At 43.0% G+C, this 16,943-nt stretch overlaps 1 protein-coding gene across 10 annotated transcripts in view; it reads right to left on the reverse strand.

The window, feature by feature from the left end:
• PLCB1 (phospholipase C beta 1) overlaps positions 1-16,943 on the reverse strand; it is a 655,431-nt gene that overhangs the window by 180,130 nt on the left and 458,358 nt on the right. For all 10 annotated transcript variants that reach the window (XM_073339660.1, XM_073339659.1, XM_073339667.1 and 7 more), the window contains exon 10: positions 8,689-8,835. In XM_073339660.1, coding sequence (XP_073195761.1) covers positions 8,689-8,835 — 147 coding nt within the window. The remainder of the gene's footprint in view (positions 1-8,688; positions 8,836-16,943) is intronic.

Below are 16,943 nucleotides of genomic sequence, written 5' to 3' on the forward strand. Positions count from 1 at the left end.
TCTAATACATGAAATAAAAGCAATATTCCAAGTGTTTAACGTATATTATTTATTCAAAGGATGGCCACTTGATTCTGCATCTATTCCAAATAATCTCTCTCGCAGACAAATTCTGAAAGGTACTAATAGAAGCAATAATGGTAATACTTGCAATAGGGTAGTTTGAGTATCACGCTACTACAGAACAATATAATACTGAACACTGGAAGTTCCCTTCTTCAATACATACTAAATCTGCTTTAGCACCATAGTACTCTAATTGCTACTGAATTGCATTGAATAAGGAGGAGCATATTTTTGACAAAACCTGAATTTCCCAGTAAACACAAGACCAGATCCTCAGCTGGTAGGAACTGGCATTGCACTATTAAAGTCAATTGAACTATGCCGATTTATACCAGCTGAGGATTCATAGATTCCAAAGCCAGATGGGACCGTTGTGCTCAGCTAGTCTGACCTCCTGTATAGCACAGGCCACAGAGCCCCCCCAAAATAATTCCTAGAGCGTGTATTTTAGAAAAAGACACTCAGTCAAAAGCAGCCCCTCACTGTGAGCAAGATTCAAAACTGCACGGGGGAACCCCATTGATTTTGAGTCCAATGTGTTAACCACTCATCCATCACAGCTGTTTTGGCTGTCGGGGGGCTAGCCTACTGTCTCCACATCCGTGCACTTACAATTACCCATTCGGCCTGCAAACAACATGATTTGCAGAAGCTTTCACTCAGGTCTAGATTTTCAAAGTTATGCTAGCCCGCTTGTCTGCACACACCCCTTCCACATGCGTAAAACATGTCATAGAGGTAAGTTTTTCCAGCACATAGCCAGTTGGATGTGCCCTTTAAACTATTGCTTTATCACTATCATAGCTATGCTGAGTACCAGCTCATTTTTCTTTATATTTGCATAGCAGTAAGCTTCATATCTGACGTGTAAAACATCCCGCATCGGATCTGATATGCCAGAGTTGTCTGATTGCCAAAGATGTGACTTCAAATCTGAATTTCAATGATTTACACAAACAAACCACTGAAGTGTCACATGGCATAGGACAAAAGCCTGCACTTACCTTTAGCCTCTCTAGAGGTGGGATCAGAGCAAGTCAGGTGTGAGGCCCTGATTCACCCTTCCTGTGCAAGGCAGACTGGTTCGGCGGGAGAGGGGGAGAATGTATTCTGAAGTTCACCTTAGTACTTCTTCTAACAGATGCAGTATGCAGCTGCTTCTAGCACATGCAATCCAGGGGTGAAATCCTGACTTCATTAAAGTCACTGGCAAAAATCCCACTGACTTCAATGGGGTAGGATTTCACTTTAGGTGTCTGACTATACTTGCTGGGTGTTCTGGTGCATGAGTTGGTGTGCTGGTTAGTTTTCCCCAGTTCATTTTTAAGGGACTAGATGTGGAAACATGCCACAGCACATGGATCAAGAGGGACTAGCACAATGTGGCCATGGGGCTTAAAGTTGGCAGCCTGGATGTATTTGCTCCGGGTACTCCATTCAGCACAACGTACAGTACCAGTGTACTTTCTCCTCCTTAAAATAGAAGCTTGAGGATAACTCTTTAATTTTAATGCACTCTAACCCTCAGGCTTCTGAGCATTGCACTAAAGGATATGCCCAAACCTAGGAAATTTCAAAATGGCAACAAGAACGGGCACAGAAAATGTTAATAGCTTAGGGTTAGGGTTAATAGCTCATTGTTAAACAACAGTGAATTATCCCCACAAAAAACAAATTAAAGGAAACAAAGAAGTGATGAATGGCCATTAAAAGTTGTGGATTTTTTTAACCTGCCCTTTAATTTGGGCCTATTTTCTCTCTGTGTATCCTATGTTCCCATCTGACCAAACGGCTACTTTCTACTGTGGCTGTTCATTTCTGCAGCTAGTTAAGGCAGAAGTCCTCGAAGCTATTTGTACCAGCTGCTTTAAAGACAGCCTGAACTGAGAGTATGTCTCCACTGCAATTAAACACCCATGGCTGGCCTGTCTCAGCTGACTCAGGCTTGCAGGGCTCCGGCTACAGAGCTGGAAAACTGCAATCTAGACATTCGGACTCATGCTAGAGCCTGAGCTCTGGGACCCCTGAACATCTGCACCACGGTTTGACAGCCCTGCAGCCCAAGCCCAAGCTGACACAGGCCAGACACAGGTGTTTAACTGCAGTGTAGACATACTCTAAGAGTTTTGCCTCCATGGCACACTCAGAGCCTGACAAGTGAAGGAGCAGGAGACCTGAGATGAATCCAAATGAGGATGTTTTATTTTTGGCAGTAAGAACGTAAGAATTGTCATGCTAGACCAGAACAGTGGTCCATCTAGACCAGTAACGGGTCACTCAGAGTGGCCAATCTCACCTTCAGGGGAAAATGTAAGACCCCTATACAGTAGCTGTGTGATACTGTATTGGGGCAGTATGGAATTTCTGACTGCAGCTGGTGATCATCTCGTGGCCTGAAGGATGAGGATTTACAGTCCCCTCTATTCGACATTGGTGAGGCCTCATCTGGAGTACTGTGTCCAGTTTTGGGCCCCACACTACAAGAAGGATGTGGAAAAATTGGAGAGAGTCCAGCGGAGGGCAACAAAAATGAGTAGGGGACTGGAACATATGACTTATGAGGAGAGGCTGAGGGAACTGGGATTGTTTAGTCTTCGGAAGAGAAGAATGAGGGGGGATTTGATAGCTGCTTTCAACTACCTGAAAGGGGGTTCCAAAGAGAATGGATCTAGACTATTCTCAGTGGTAGCGGATGACAGGACAAGGAGTAATGGTCTCAAGTTGCAGTGGGGGAGATTTAGGTTGGATATTAGGAAAAACTTTTTCACTAGGAGGGTGGTGAAATACTGGAATGCGTTACCTAGGGAGGTGGTGGAATCTCCTTCCTTAGAAGTTTTTAAGGTCAGGCTTGACAAAGCCCTGGCTGGGATGATTTAATTGGGGATCGGTCCTGCTTTGAGCAGGGGGTTGGACTTGATGACCTCCTGAGGTCCCTTCCAACCCTGATATTCTATGATTCTATGATTCTAAGTCGGGGGCGTGGGTGGGCTGAGAAGCAAGCGGTGACTTCACGCTCAGGCCCAAGGAGGCGGAGCAGAGGTGAGCTGGGGCGGTGGGGGGGCGAGGAGGGCCGCCCGTGCCGCAGCAGGTAAACCCAGGGGGCGCGCAGGGGAAGCTCTCCCCAGCTCGCCTCTGCCTCCCTGGGCCTGAGTGCGAAGCTGCCACCTGCTTCTCAGCCCTCCCAGGCTTCCCACGTGAACAGCTGATTAGCAGGAAGTGGGGGGGGGGGTCGGAAAAGCAGAGCAGGACAGTGCGTTCAGGGGTGGAGGCGAGCTGGGGCCAGGCGCAGGGTGGGGCGGGGAGCTGCTGGTGTGTGCTCTGCACCCACCAAATTTTCCCCGTGGGTGCTCCAGCGCCGGAGCACCCACAGATTTGGCGCCTAAGGCGCCACTTTTGATGTGATCAGTAGGGGGAGCGGCCGCTCCCCCTGCTCCCCCCTAGCTACACTACCCCGCCCCTAGGAGCCAGAGGGACCTGCGGGATGCTTCCTGGGAGCTGCCCCAGGTAAGCACCGCCAGGACTCCCCACCTCGCCCCCCGGCAGGTCCCTCTGGCTCTTAGGGGGCTATGACCCCATCATGGGGTGAGGAGGGAACAGGTTATTAAGATTTTGGCAGCTCATCACTGCTTCTGTCCTGCCCAAAGGTGCCCATACCCCAACTTTCCCTGTTGCCATGGAAAGCAACACTCTTTATGTGTCTCTGAATGGAGGGAGAACGAGAAGCTCCTCCTGAGAGGATACCTGGGGCTCCTCCCCACCCTGCTCAGCTCCCACCTGGTGACCAGGTTTCTGCCTCTCCCAAGCTCTTCTACCCTCCAAGCCAACAGAGCAGGGGTGGGAAAAACCCAGACAGATGGCCGGGGGGAAACCGGGGGGTGGCCCTGCTACCCTATTGCCTGGTCCCAGCAGCTCAACAAGTGTTCAGTGATAGCAGGGAAGATGGTGAGGGGAGAGGAAAGTTAGCTTAGTGCTGCTACATAACACAGCAACCTCAGACTGGTCACTGTCCCGTCTTGTCCTCCCCCTCCTCAACAGCACATTGTTGTCTCTTGAAATTGTGAAGCTGGAGCATCATGGTGTTGGGTTTTTTGTTGTTGTTGTTGTTTTTTTGCCCATCTTAATTTCCTTCCCACCCCTGAAACTTCAGGTGTTGTGAGGTAGATGTTGGTAACCCACAAGCTGGGAAGGTCTATTCTGCTTGGAAAAGCTGGCAAGATCCTGTGCAAGAAGGGAGGTGGGTGCACAGGTTGGGTGGAAAGGTTTTAGGGAAGTGTTGAAGGTTGCAAATAAGTGATGCAAGTTGTGGGCTCAGTACTTGAAGCACAAAAGCAGATCGGTGCTGTAAGCAAAGAATATTGTTGCAATAAAGAAGGAGATAATGAATTTGTATCCAAGGAATACTGCTCGGCATTCTTCATGGGAGATGCTCAGTGGCCTAGGAGCACAGGTAGAGGAAATGGATATTGGAGGTGAAGCAGGGTTGGGAGTTAGTTGGGCAGAATTTGCAGTCTATACACACACACTCAACACAAAACTGATGAGCTCTGCATCCTGCATTTGTTTTTCTTCTTAACAGGCAAAAAGGCGGATGGCAAAATATAATTTTAAAGGTTAAATAAGTGCGCGAAAACGATTGTGATAGATAATGATCATTACTGCTTGGCTTCCAGTGCTGCAAGGAATGCTGCTGCAGTGTCACTCCCCACTGTGACAACAGCAATAACTTCAGGCAACTCTGAGAAGAAATCAGTCACAAAACAGGACTGCCGATTAATGTCTGAAGGATATTTCTTTAAAAAATCAGTGGTGAGAGAAATATTTTTTGCCCCGAAGAGGAGATTTCTTTAAACCACGTTCGAATTAATAGAAATTACTTCTTTCCTGATGGATTTTACCTTTGTTCTTAACTGTTGCATTTCTTTCAGGGGGAGGGGGAAGCAATAAAGCTTCTAAATAAATAATCAGGACTTGTTTCTACTAAAGGCTAGAAAAATGGTCACGACAATTAAAAATAAAGTCAGACTGTACATATGTTTCTCTTCATGTTGTAACAGTGTTTCTTTGGGGATGCCTTTTTTCTTAGCTTAAAAACTAACAAAAGGATTGATAATTAGTAGGGCAATAATTGTAACCATAATAAAGATGGATTGCTAGACTGAATGGTTTCCCTACTTCCTTAATAATGATTACATGATTGGTTGCTACTGCCATTTGCACTGCTCAAATGAGTACACAGATGTTGCTGAAGCTTTTGTTCCCAACTTTCCAAGCCTTCAACAGTCAACAAATAAGATTACAATCCAGTAGCATTTGTTGACATGTTAAACTGAATGAAGTGTCTGCGGAAAAAATGAAAACAGCAACACGGCTGTATCTGGGCTAGCTTGAAAATAAATCTATGGCTCTCAGCTTTTGTAATGAATCTATAAAATCTAATTATTAAGTCCCGTTCCACGCCAGCTGTCTCAGATTTATGGAGCACATGAACCCACAAAGAAACAGGGCACACATTTTGTATCTCAAAAGTTAAAACACTCTCAGCATGATTTTGTATTTTTTCTGGTTTAAATTATGACAGCTTTTTTTCACTTGTTCTGTAACAGCATTTTAATTCTACCAATCCACAAATGATATGTTAAATAGGACTGAGAGCTACATTTGAGTCAACAGTGTAACACTGTTGCAAAAAAGCAAATGTCATTCTGGGATATATTAGCAGCAGGAGTGTTGTAAGCAAGACACAAGAAGGAATACTTCTGCTTTACTCCATGCTGATTAGGCCTCAACTGGAGTATTGTGTCTAGCTCTGGGTGCCACCAGATATGGACGAATTAGAGAGAGTCCAGAGAAGAGCAACAAAAATGATTAAAGATCTAGAAAACATGAGCTATGAGGGAAGATTGAAAAACATTGGGTTTGTTTCGTCTGGAGAAGAGAAGACTGAGGGGGAACATGATAACAGTTTTCAAGTACATAAAAGGTTGTTACAAGGAGGAGGGAGAAAAATTGTTCTCTTTAACCTCTGAGCATAGGACAAGAAGCAATGGGCTTAAATTGCAGCCAGGGCAGTTAAGGTTGGACACTAGGGAAAACTTCCTAACTGTCAGGATAGTTAAGCACTGGAATAAATTGCCTAGGGCAGTGGTTCCCAAACTTGTTCCACTGCTTGTGCAGGGGAAGCCCCTGGTGGGCCGGGCCAGTTTGTTTACCTGCCGCACCCACAGGTTCGGCTGATCGCGGCTCCCAGTGGCCGCGGTTCGCTGCTGCAGGCCAATGGGAGCTGCTGGAAGCGGCAGCCAGTACGTCCCTTGGCCTGGCCTGCTAGGGGCTTTCCCTGCAGAAGCAGTGGAACAAGTTTGGGAACCACTGGCCTAGGGAGGTTGTATAATCTCCACCATTGGAGATTTGGAAGAGCAAGTTAGACAAACACTTGTCAGGGATGGTCTATAATACTTAGTTCTGCTTTGAGCGCAGGAGACTGGACTCGAAGACCTCTTGAGGTCCCTTCCAGTCCTACAATTCTATTGTTTCCAAGAGTAGCTTCTGAAACTATCCCAAAATGTACATCAAGTAACGTGCTGGTGCAATTTGGTAGGAATTCTTTTCAAATTTGGTCTGACTTAAACTCATAAAAGGCAAGGCAAGTTTGAAACACAATTGGTAACTCACTCCTTCCTGCTGCAATATTAAGGTGTGTACTGTAAGATTATTTACAGTCCTGAGACATTTACGATATCTAAGACGAATAGTTTGGATTTCTGCCAAAGTTTCATCCTTGATTCTGTACTTCCTGGCTTCTGTTAGTTGTTAGCTAGTTGTCGGTTCTGTTGGTTGCTTTTAAGTTAGACCTTTAGGGCTTTATCATGTTCTGAGCTGCACCTATGTAAATCTAGAGTTACTCCACTGAAATCAAGGGCAGGACTGCAAATTTTCACTACCATAAATGGGAGCAGAATTTGGCCCTGTACTGCCTCCCCACTCCATGAGCCTATCCACTAATGTGAGAGACTTGCCACTTCTCTACAGCTCCTTGGACAGCAGCCTTACTATTTAAGTGACAGTTTCCATGGATCAGGAATTCTTTGTAACATTGCACCATTCTAACTAAATGGATTCTTCTGTATATCAGTAGGGCCCAGTCCACATTACAGACAATAGACCTGCAAAATATCACCATAAAAATAAAGCTGCTTTTGTATTGAGAATGCTTGAATTCGTCAAAAGATCATACATTTCTATATATTAGAATCTTAACTTTTAAGCAGCCACGCTGATATTTTTTTAATCTAATTTGCAGAAACAAAGCTGCTCCTGAGCAGACCATGAGAAGTTTTAGGATACAATACGATTTACAGCCAAGGTATAAAACTCTGGACTACGGGTGTCTAATGGAAATACTGACAGTTCATTAATTATACAACAGCGGCAGTAGGTGCTGCAGAAAGTTCTATAACATATATAACAGATGCAAATTAACAACCACTTGCCCTGTTTAGATTGGGCTTCTACATGGAATTGTTGTGTTTGGATCAGTGCTCCCTGGCATTTTGCAGAACTAAGGCATGTCTCTAAATCAGTAACATTAAAAAGACCATAAATCAATTATACGAGCCAGATTTTTACTATGTACTGTTATCACTTCTTCCTTGTTTAATATAACACAAGATGATGCTAACATAAAATCAAATGTAACAAACAAAATTCCCTTAGGCAAGTGTGCTTAAAAATGCTTAATTTTTATATAATATAGAAAAAAAACATTTTAAAATTGTGAATTCACAATTCTTTCCCCGGAGATAAACCCTATGGCCAAGATTATAAAAAAGGAGAGTCAAAAGATAGGCTCCTAAATCTTTATGTAGCATAATCAGGGTAATGATCTGCTCTTGCAGTCTTGAGTGTTTTAAAGCTCCATTGACTTTAGAGCATAAATAATACAGATCAGGCCCTTAATTTAATTATGTCATGGGAGCTTCTGGGAGCTCAGCATTTCTGAGAATTGGCTTGCACCATCAAAGAGCCTAGATGCTGAAGGCAGTTAGCAGCCCAGATCGCCCCTCCTTAAGAAGAAAGGGGCAGAAAGGCAGGAGACTCATGAGCCATTCTGGACCTCTCTGATCTCTCAAACCAAAACAAATCTATTGGGAAGGTTGATCTCACAAAAGCTTCAGGTTCAATTAGTTTCAATTAGAGGGGGAAAAATGAAGTAGATGCAGGGAGGTTCTTACTATGAGGATTTTACCATATTGGTTCACCTCTCACGAATCGTAATGAAATATTGTCTTGGACGCTAGACAATGAACCATTTCTTTTCCAACTTAAACATCTGCTCCGGAGCCTGTTTATGTTCATGGGGATCTTTCAACTTCACTAGGCTTTTTGGATCAGGCACTGACTGAACTATATAACTTCCAATGGATGTTCAATATTAATAAGAATAAGGAGGTAACATCTCTGTGAAGCAGGATAAGAATCACTGTCTGTGTTGTCCTTACTTTTCAGAAACAATCAGAGTGTGGGATCATTTACACCCGAGTGGTTAGTGCATCCATCCAGTATGACTGCAAATACGCTGTCTATTAATGTTGCAAAGTAAGAAATCAGATCCTTCCCGTACTATACCTGTGAGGTAGGTGTTGTGTGAGGAATTGATCAAATAGTGAGACAATGGCTGAGACATGTCTTCATTCAAATCCAGTTTCTCAGGTGGAACAACGCCATTCTCTTCTCCACCCAGGTATCGCATAAATCCATCCACCGATATCTGTCCTGGGAAAGCACAGATTCGGGGGAATCACACGTTAATTCTAAGCACAGTATCCTCGGCACATACATATTTTCCCATTCAATGCATATCTAGAATGTGGCATATGAGAAAGGCCACGTTATAATCACATTAGACTAGTTATGAATATGGCCTACATTTATACCATTTACAGAAGTGTTTTTATTATTATTACCCTTAAACTCTCAGAATTGTGTGTAGGGATCTAAACACATGACATCAATTGTACAGTCTCGTACAGAGAGACTGTCCTGCCACACTGTTGATCTCATTCCATTCACTGCAATGAGAGCCAAGCATCAAAATTCCCCATATATGGCCCATACATAAAATGTCATAAATAGTACTACCTTGCCATTTATTTTGGTTTGTTCATTAACTTTCTAACTATTCTCATTCCCTCCAGTTCCTCTAGAGCCAAAGCCTGAGGTCCTAACTCAGTTTGCATTCAATTCTTTGCAATTTTCCTGGATAAGGACAGAGTAAAAAACCCCACTGCTGGGGGAATAAATATGCCAGGAATCTGTAGGTCAGAAGGCTATGGACACAAACCAATCAAAAGGATCTGGTAAATTCTCTGCTGTCAACATGATTCCAGTATGTACATCTGAACTTAGACTAAAGAACCCCCTCAGCAAGTGTGAGTTAGTGTTTTGTTTTGTAATTATTTCACCAATTTGAACACCTCTTTGAAACTGCAGGAGCAAGATCAGCCTGGGCACAAGCGGGATCTACATCACTGACGGCAGTGAAGCTGTGCCTCATTCCACAGAGGCTGAATTTGAGCTGTAAACCACTAGGCTTTGACTTACTCTGGATCTGACACATGCTACTCCACTGGGCCAAGCCATAACATTCCCTCTCAACCTTCCCCCCCTCCCCCCCGTTTTTTTCTGATTTTATTTGTCTAGTTTTCCTCTACTGGTCTGTTTGAGGAACTGTAGTAACTCAGGCTGTTCCCTCAGCGCATTACCTCAGAGGTGGGGAAACCTCTGATGTAGCTCGCTCCCGGCCCCTCCCCTGCAGCCTCAGCTCACTGCACCGCTGGCGCAATGCTCCGGGCGGCGGGGCTGCGAGCTCCTGCAGGGCCGCGGCCTGAGCCGGGGCTCTGTGCTGCGTGGTGTGCGGCTGCCTCTCCTGGTGCTCTGGACGGCACGGCTGTAGTGCCGCCAGCCACCGGTGCTCCAGGCAACGCGCTAAGAGGGCAGGGAGCCGGGGGGGGGGGGGGGGGGGGGGCTCTGACCTGTGAAAATGGCACCTGGCCTTTGTAAAGGCCTCTGAGATTATCAGGTGAAAATGTGCTCACTCTCTCTCCCTGCATAAAGTAGCTATTTTAAGTCTGGGCATGGACTTCAGGATTTGGCTGTGATCAGAGAGGAGGATGTGGCCAGTGAACCAAAGCGTGTTAAGTGTGTAACAGATTTAAATTCTGATGTCTTGTTCTCATGACCACCAATGATCATCACACCAAATGAATCTATTTCTGTGACAAGGAGCATAGTCAGAATACAAAATAGCGCAATCATCATTCTTTCTCATGACAACGACCAGAAGAAGGGTGAAAGGGAAAACAGCAAGCCCATCACAGCTTGAACATAGCAATCTGACTACAGCCTCCTTGGATGCTCTGACACAGAGTAATCAATCACCTACAGACTGAGGCCTAGATGCTTTCCCTTTCACAGCTGGAGCAAAAAGAGTCAGGAAACCTTCCTCGAGTTTCAAGCCCAGTGATTCATCGGACAATCAGAGGGCTGGACAATCTGCTCGGCACAAAGACCTGACCAGTTCAGGTGCCATGGAGCTGTGCTGTTACTGGTACAGACCTGATCCCAAACCCATCAATGTCAACAGAAAGACTCCCAATGACTTGGATCAGGCTCTGTGTGACATAAATGCAGAGTTAATGCTATTCTGTGACTGTTTCCTGCAGAATTAACCCCACTCTCCACCCCCACGCCCGGGACAGGGTGGGGCTTTCCTGGGCCCCGCTTGGGTGTTTTCAGAGTTTCTTCTCTTCCCTTCCAAAGTTTTTTTTTCCTTTGGGAACCTTACTTCAGTCTTCCTGGATTTCCAGGTACAAGGACCTTCCTCTTAAGGACATTCAGTCTGAGTTTTCCTTTAAGAGAATCCATTGATGTCTGGCTTGTTTATAGCAGGTAGGTATGGCTAAACCTCGGGCCAGGGTTTATCTTCAACTGCTCCCTGGAGTGATCAGCTTGTATCTGGTCTGGTGAGTCCTTGTGGGTGGCGGAAGTTTACATGCTGTCTTCCTCCCAGCAATCGTGTTGTAAGGGACAGCAGCTTTTCTCCTGGCTGCTGCCCTTCCTGTGACAAGTTCTCCCTTTTAAACTTGCTTCCTCCAAGTGGAGCAGGCTCTGCTCCAGAGGAGCTTGTTAGCCATCTTGATTGGGATGGAGGCATGCCCCATCATACCCCCACCACAGCTCCCTACCTCATCCTCACCTCAAATATCTGTGGAGCCTTAAACAGGTGGTGCTAATGTGGAGAGGCCTCATAGCCTTGCTAGCTATACAACTACATAGCTTAGCAGCTAGCTCATTGCGACAGTGGGCTACTTCTTCTTCATCACAATGAGGCAGACTGCATCTCAGACACTGACACAATATGCAAGCAAAATTATTGCAGATTTTGCAGTGGTGTGAGTTTGATGGTGGAATGGAGACAGCAGATGTCAAAGATGCTTTTATTCCTGGGTTCTAATTTAGTAGCTCGTTTGTGACCATGTAAATGATCTTGCCAAGGCCAACCAATGAGCAACAATTCTCCATAGATGGTAGTCTGCAATAAAATTACTTGAACGTATTGGTACGGTGAGTTCTGAGTTTTCTCAGTCATGCCACAAGGGGAAAAAAAAGCATGACCAGCTTCTTCAGTAGCGACTACCATATTTCATCTGAGTATTAGGAAAAGGGGAAACTGGCCAAGCGAACAAGCACAGCAAGACAGGTCCACAGTGAAACTGCTGTTCTTTGTGCTGTTCTACAAACAGGAGGACGTAGTCCTGGGTCTGAAAAGGAGCAGCACAAGAAACTGAAGTATCGGGCTTGATCACAGAGACCTTACTTGGGCAATTCCCACGAGGCCTATGTTGTGTTTTTATCTACTTCACTAACCTAAGCTTTTTTTTTTCTTTTTTTCCTCTAACTCAGGTCTTTAGAAATGTTCCAATTTAATTTCTTTAAAATAATCAATATAATCTCTCTCCACATCCCTGATATAAAGTGCAGTGCACTGCTGTGAAAAGAGAATTCAATTGGCTTGTTTCTCTCTCACTCACCATTACCATTAATAAGAGTTCAAGGGGTCAAATCATTCCTTGTGTGGCCCTAAAGCTTTCAAATGATGCCCTCAGCGATACTTCTGCAATTCCCTTGCCTTCTATGCGTTGGAACGAGTGTAACTAACCACTACATAGGATCTGATCCAAAGCACACTGAAGTCAGTTAAAAGACTCCCATTAATTCCTATGGGTTTTGGATCAAGTATACAGTAAATAATTTCATTGATAATGCAAAAGAAGGAATAGAATCCAAAACACACTTTCTTAGCTGTGTTGGCACTGGAGTAAACTGTACTCTAGTTTTAATCACACCAGCTATGTTCATAAATCTCTTGCAGTTAACAGTTGAGATCTTTTCCTTTACTGGGGTAGCGTACTGTTCAGTAGGTCACCAGTACACAGAATGCCTTTCTTTCCCACCGAGATGGCTCCTCTCTAATACATGTAATTCTTCAGAAGTTATTTACAAAATTATATTTCATGGGGTAATGCAGAAGGACTCTCCGCCATGAAATGCTCACCCAGATGATGTCCACCAAAAAAAAAATACTTCCTCCCTTCTGTGCATCCTATACATTAAACATCCTATACATTACTTAGACCTTTCCCATCATTCAGCAAGTACTTGTTCTGTTTAAAGATACAAGTTTCTTAAGGGAAAAATACCACATGTATACTCTTTGTGAAGATACCCTTGATGTCCTTTGTAACAGAACATTGTACTTCCATCATATCAAGGTTTACAGTTCTCATGCAGGAGAATATTAAGGATGTTCTAATGGATCACCAATTTTCAACTTAAGCCAAGTCTGTTTCTGATTAATGGTCAATTACAATTTGTCTTAATACTTCTTTTTAAGAAAGGAAATCCATACTGTTATTTTTGTTGTCAAAAAAGTGTAAAAACCAGCCTGGTACATAATTTTTTCTTCTATACACAGAGAAAACTGATGGATTATTGATATTAGTTATGTATTTGACAGGACAACTGGTGACTGATGAGCTTTTGACCTCACTCACTAGTACTTGTTTTAAAATTAAAAACACACCAAGCATATTTCATATTATGTGACAGCTGGATTTACTGGCAGAGCTTGTCATAAAGATCTTGCTCCTGCGCAGAATGGACTATACTTTTGTGTCTGATGACCATGGAGCCTAGAAATCTGTTTACCATGGAAAAAAGTGGAATTTGCATTTTTACAGAGAATCTTTAGTTTTTACATTTTGTGAAAAAAAACATACAGTAGAACCCCATTTATCCATCTCTCCATATTAACTGACCCACCAGCTGCATGGGGCTGACCACCTGAACCACCAGCCACCCAGGGCTGAAGCCGAATCACCAGCCGCTGGCAGCCCTGGGTGGTTCAGTTAAGATGCAGAGCTGGATAATGGTGGCTTGGATACACTGGGTTCTACTGTATATCAGTAAGACACTGTGTTCAACTGATACCTATCTATATCGGGGCTAGTGAAACTAAAGTGCAGCATTTAATTTTAATCACGAAAAAAACAAGATTATTTTTGTTGGAGAATTTTGGGTTTTTTATCACAGAAAACTAGGATTCCCTGCTGATGACTATCGTTTTTCTCCCATGGACCCACTATACTGAGAGATAGAGAGAGAGGAGGAGTGTTTCAGTTGCATGATATTTGGGTCCCAAAACATGAACACACACACACACAAAAGGCTTTGGTGGGGTTTGGTGAAAGCGGCCTCCTAGGAGTGTGAATACAGAATGTGGCCCCATATTTTACCACATAAAGGAATGGGAGAAGTAAAATACTGGAAAAGTATTGAGAAAAACATATAAGGGCCTAAAGGATACCTGGAATAATATGTAGTCCTGCTACTCTATGTATTATTTGTAAATGAGGTAACATTTTCAAAAGCATTCAAGTGGCTTAGGGGCCTACCCCACATTTTCAAAGGAGACAGACGCAGATTCTCAAAAATATTCAGGTGCCCAAGTCACTTTTGAAAATGGGAATTAAGGTTTTTTAATTAATTGTTTCGGCCCTCACCATAATATCTGGGCATTTTATAAACTTCATCGGTTATCTGAGAAGAGGAACACTCCCCTCCCCCCTTCCTTTTAAGCCACTTTCTCACAGTGATCGGCAACACAGAAAAGTTGCATGAGACAAAATTGATCCCTTTTTTTATCATATTAACAAGCTAGTGGAAGAAGGGATACACTAGAATGCATATATCTGGCTATTATTGATGAAGGAATCTTACTGGAAAAGTTAATTCAGCAGAGAACGAGAAATGAAAATGAACTGAAGGCTAACTAGATGGTCATGATGGTTCCTCCTGGCTCTGAAGCTATGAATTGGATTGTATGGGGGTCCCATTGCTAGGGCTGGTTTCATTTCACATCTCTGTTAATAATCTGAAAGAAGGGTCAGCCACATGACAAATAAATTGACATGGGAGTCTTTGTGAATAGGATGGGAGGGAGATACTTGGAAATCAGCAATACTGGAAAAATGGAGAGGTTACAAAGGGCAGCAATACTGGATGAGTTAGCAATGACAAATGGTCGTAAAAGAAGCCAATGTGATTCAGGGCTGCAGAGGATACCAATATCAAATCACAGACCAAGGAAATGACAATACATGGCCTCAGTCATACCACCACTAATGCACATACATAACCTTAATAATGAGAGGAGTCCCATTAGACGCATGAGTTTAGAGGTAAGCATGTGCTAGAAGTGTTGGAAGGATAAGGGTCTATATGTAAGTGCTAAGTCTGTACTCCTCACTATCGCAAAGGTGTCTGTCAACTGGAGATAATTTAGAGAACAGCAACAGAAATTATTTATAATATTTTCATAGAATCGTAGAACTGGAAGGGACCTCGAGAGGTCATCTAGTCTCGTCCCCTGTACTCAAGGCAGGACCAAGTATTATCTAGACCATTCCTGACAGGTATTTCTACAACCTGCTCTTAAAAATCCCTAATGATGGAGATTCCACCACCTCCCTAGGCAATTTATTCCAGTGCTTAACCACTCTGACAGTTAGGAAGTTTTTCCTAACGTCCAACCTAAACCGCCCTTGCTGCAATTTAAGCCCATGCTTCTTGTCATGTCCTCAGAGGTTAAGAAGAACAATATTTCTCCCTCCTCCTTGTAACAACCTTTTTATGTACTTGAAAACTGTTCTCATGTCCCCTCTCAGTCTTCTCCAGACTCAACAAACCCAAGCTTTTCAATCTTCCCTTATAGGTCATGTTTTCTAGATCTTTAATCTTTTTTGTTGCTCTTTTTCCTCCAATCTGTCCACATCTTTCCTGAAATGTGGCGCCCAGGATAACAGGATAGCACTTTCTACCCAAGCATCGTAAAAAGCTTTAAACAGGAACGTAAGCATTATTATTTCCATCTCACGACAGAAATGGAGCTATAACAAGATTATATGACCTGGAAAAAGATCTTAGGTCTCCTGATTCTGTGTCTTATGCTCTAACCACTAGATGACATTGCCTCCCTAAGGTACCTAGAGAAATAAGAAAAATGAGAGAGCTCAATACATATAACCTGTGTAAACAGTGACTAAGTAGGAATGTAATAACTGTCAGCAAGGATCTGAAGCATAAACAACAAGGATGGGAAGGAATTGTTTAAGGTGGCCAAGAGCAGAAGCAGCTAAGAGTAATGAGAACAGAATAAGCAATGGAAAATGTACGTCGGAATATTTGAAAAAGTTTCATAATAGTGAAATCTATTAAACTGTGGAACAGTAGTGCAATGGATGTGGCAGATGCCCCATTGCTTGAATCATTTAAAATTAGACCTGATATAATATTGGAGAATATACGGTCATACTGAGAGAATGGTGACCACACTTTGGATCTTTACTTTTTTAAAGATAAAAATAACACACTAAATTCTACTCTGAATTACACCTACCCAGCAACTCTCAGACTTACACAGACTGTAACACTGCTGAAAAAAAAGCAGGCTTACTATAAAATTAGAATCTTGCAGAGGACTCTTAACCAATAACACAGGAGAAGAGCAAGATTCCTTGCTGTATGGCTGCCTTGAAATATTGTACTAAAGACACAGGAATGGAGAATGGTATTTTCTAAGCAATTTCCAGAATAAATAGTTGGTGAATGACAAGTAGGTAGGGAGAGAAAACATAGGTCTGGAAGAAAAAAGATGTCTGCCCTTTAATTGAGTACATAAGGAAATTGTTCAATATCAGTTAATCCATGTGGAAATACGACTCCATCCTGCAGCGAAGGAGAGTCAATTCTAGGATGTTTTGCTGAGTAAGAGCCAGTTGAACAAAGAAAGAAGGATCTGCTTTGTTTGAGTTAGAAATCTTTGTCACTATAATTTGAGCTGGGCAACATTTTTTGGATGAAATTTATTTTGCCAAAATAATCCTGATTCAGGGCAACTGAAATAGTATGTGAATGTGGGTCAAATTTGCTGATCAGAAAAAAGATTCCAAAAAAGTCAAAACATTCCCTTTTGCCATTTTTGAAATGAAACGTTTTGACTTTTCAATTCAAAACAGCTTTTTGTTTCAAATTTTACAATTTTATTTAAGAAAAGTTGAAAAACTCAACAAAACATTTTGTTCCAGTTTGAACAAACCACTTGGTTTGGCCCACAACAATTTTTTTATTTTTTAGTTTAGCCCACAAAACAAAACAAAAAACAAACAAAGATGGGGAAAAAAAAACCCAGCAATTCACACAGCTCTTATTTAAAACAAAGGCATCACCAACTTTTTATCATTTCAGATGATCCCTATGGAACA

The sequence above is a fragment of the Lepidochelys kempii genome, chromosome 3 (genome assembly GCF_965140265.1).
Source record: "Lepidochelys kempii isolate rLepKem1 chromosome 3, rLepKem1.hap2, whole genome shotgun sequence".
Classification (NCBI taxonomy): Eukaryota; Metazoa; Chordata; order Testudines; family Cheloniidae; genus Lepidochelys; species Lepidochelys kempii.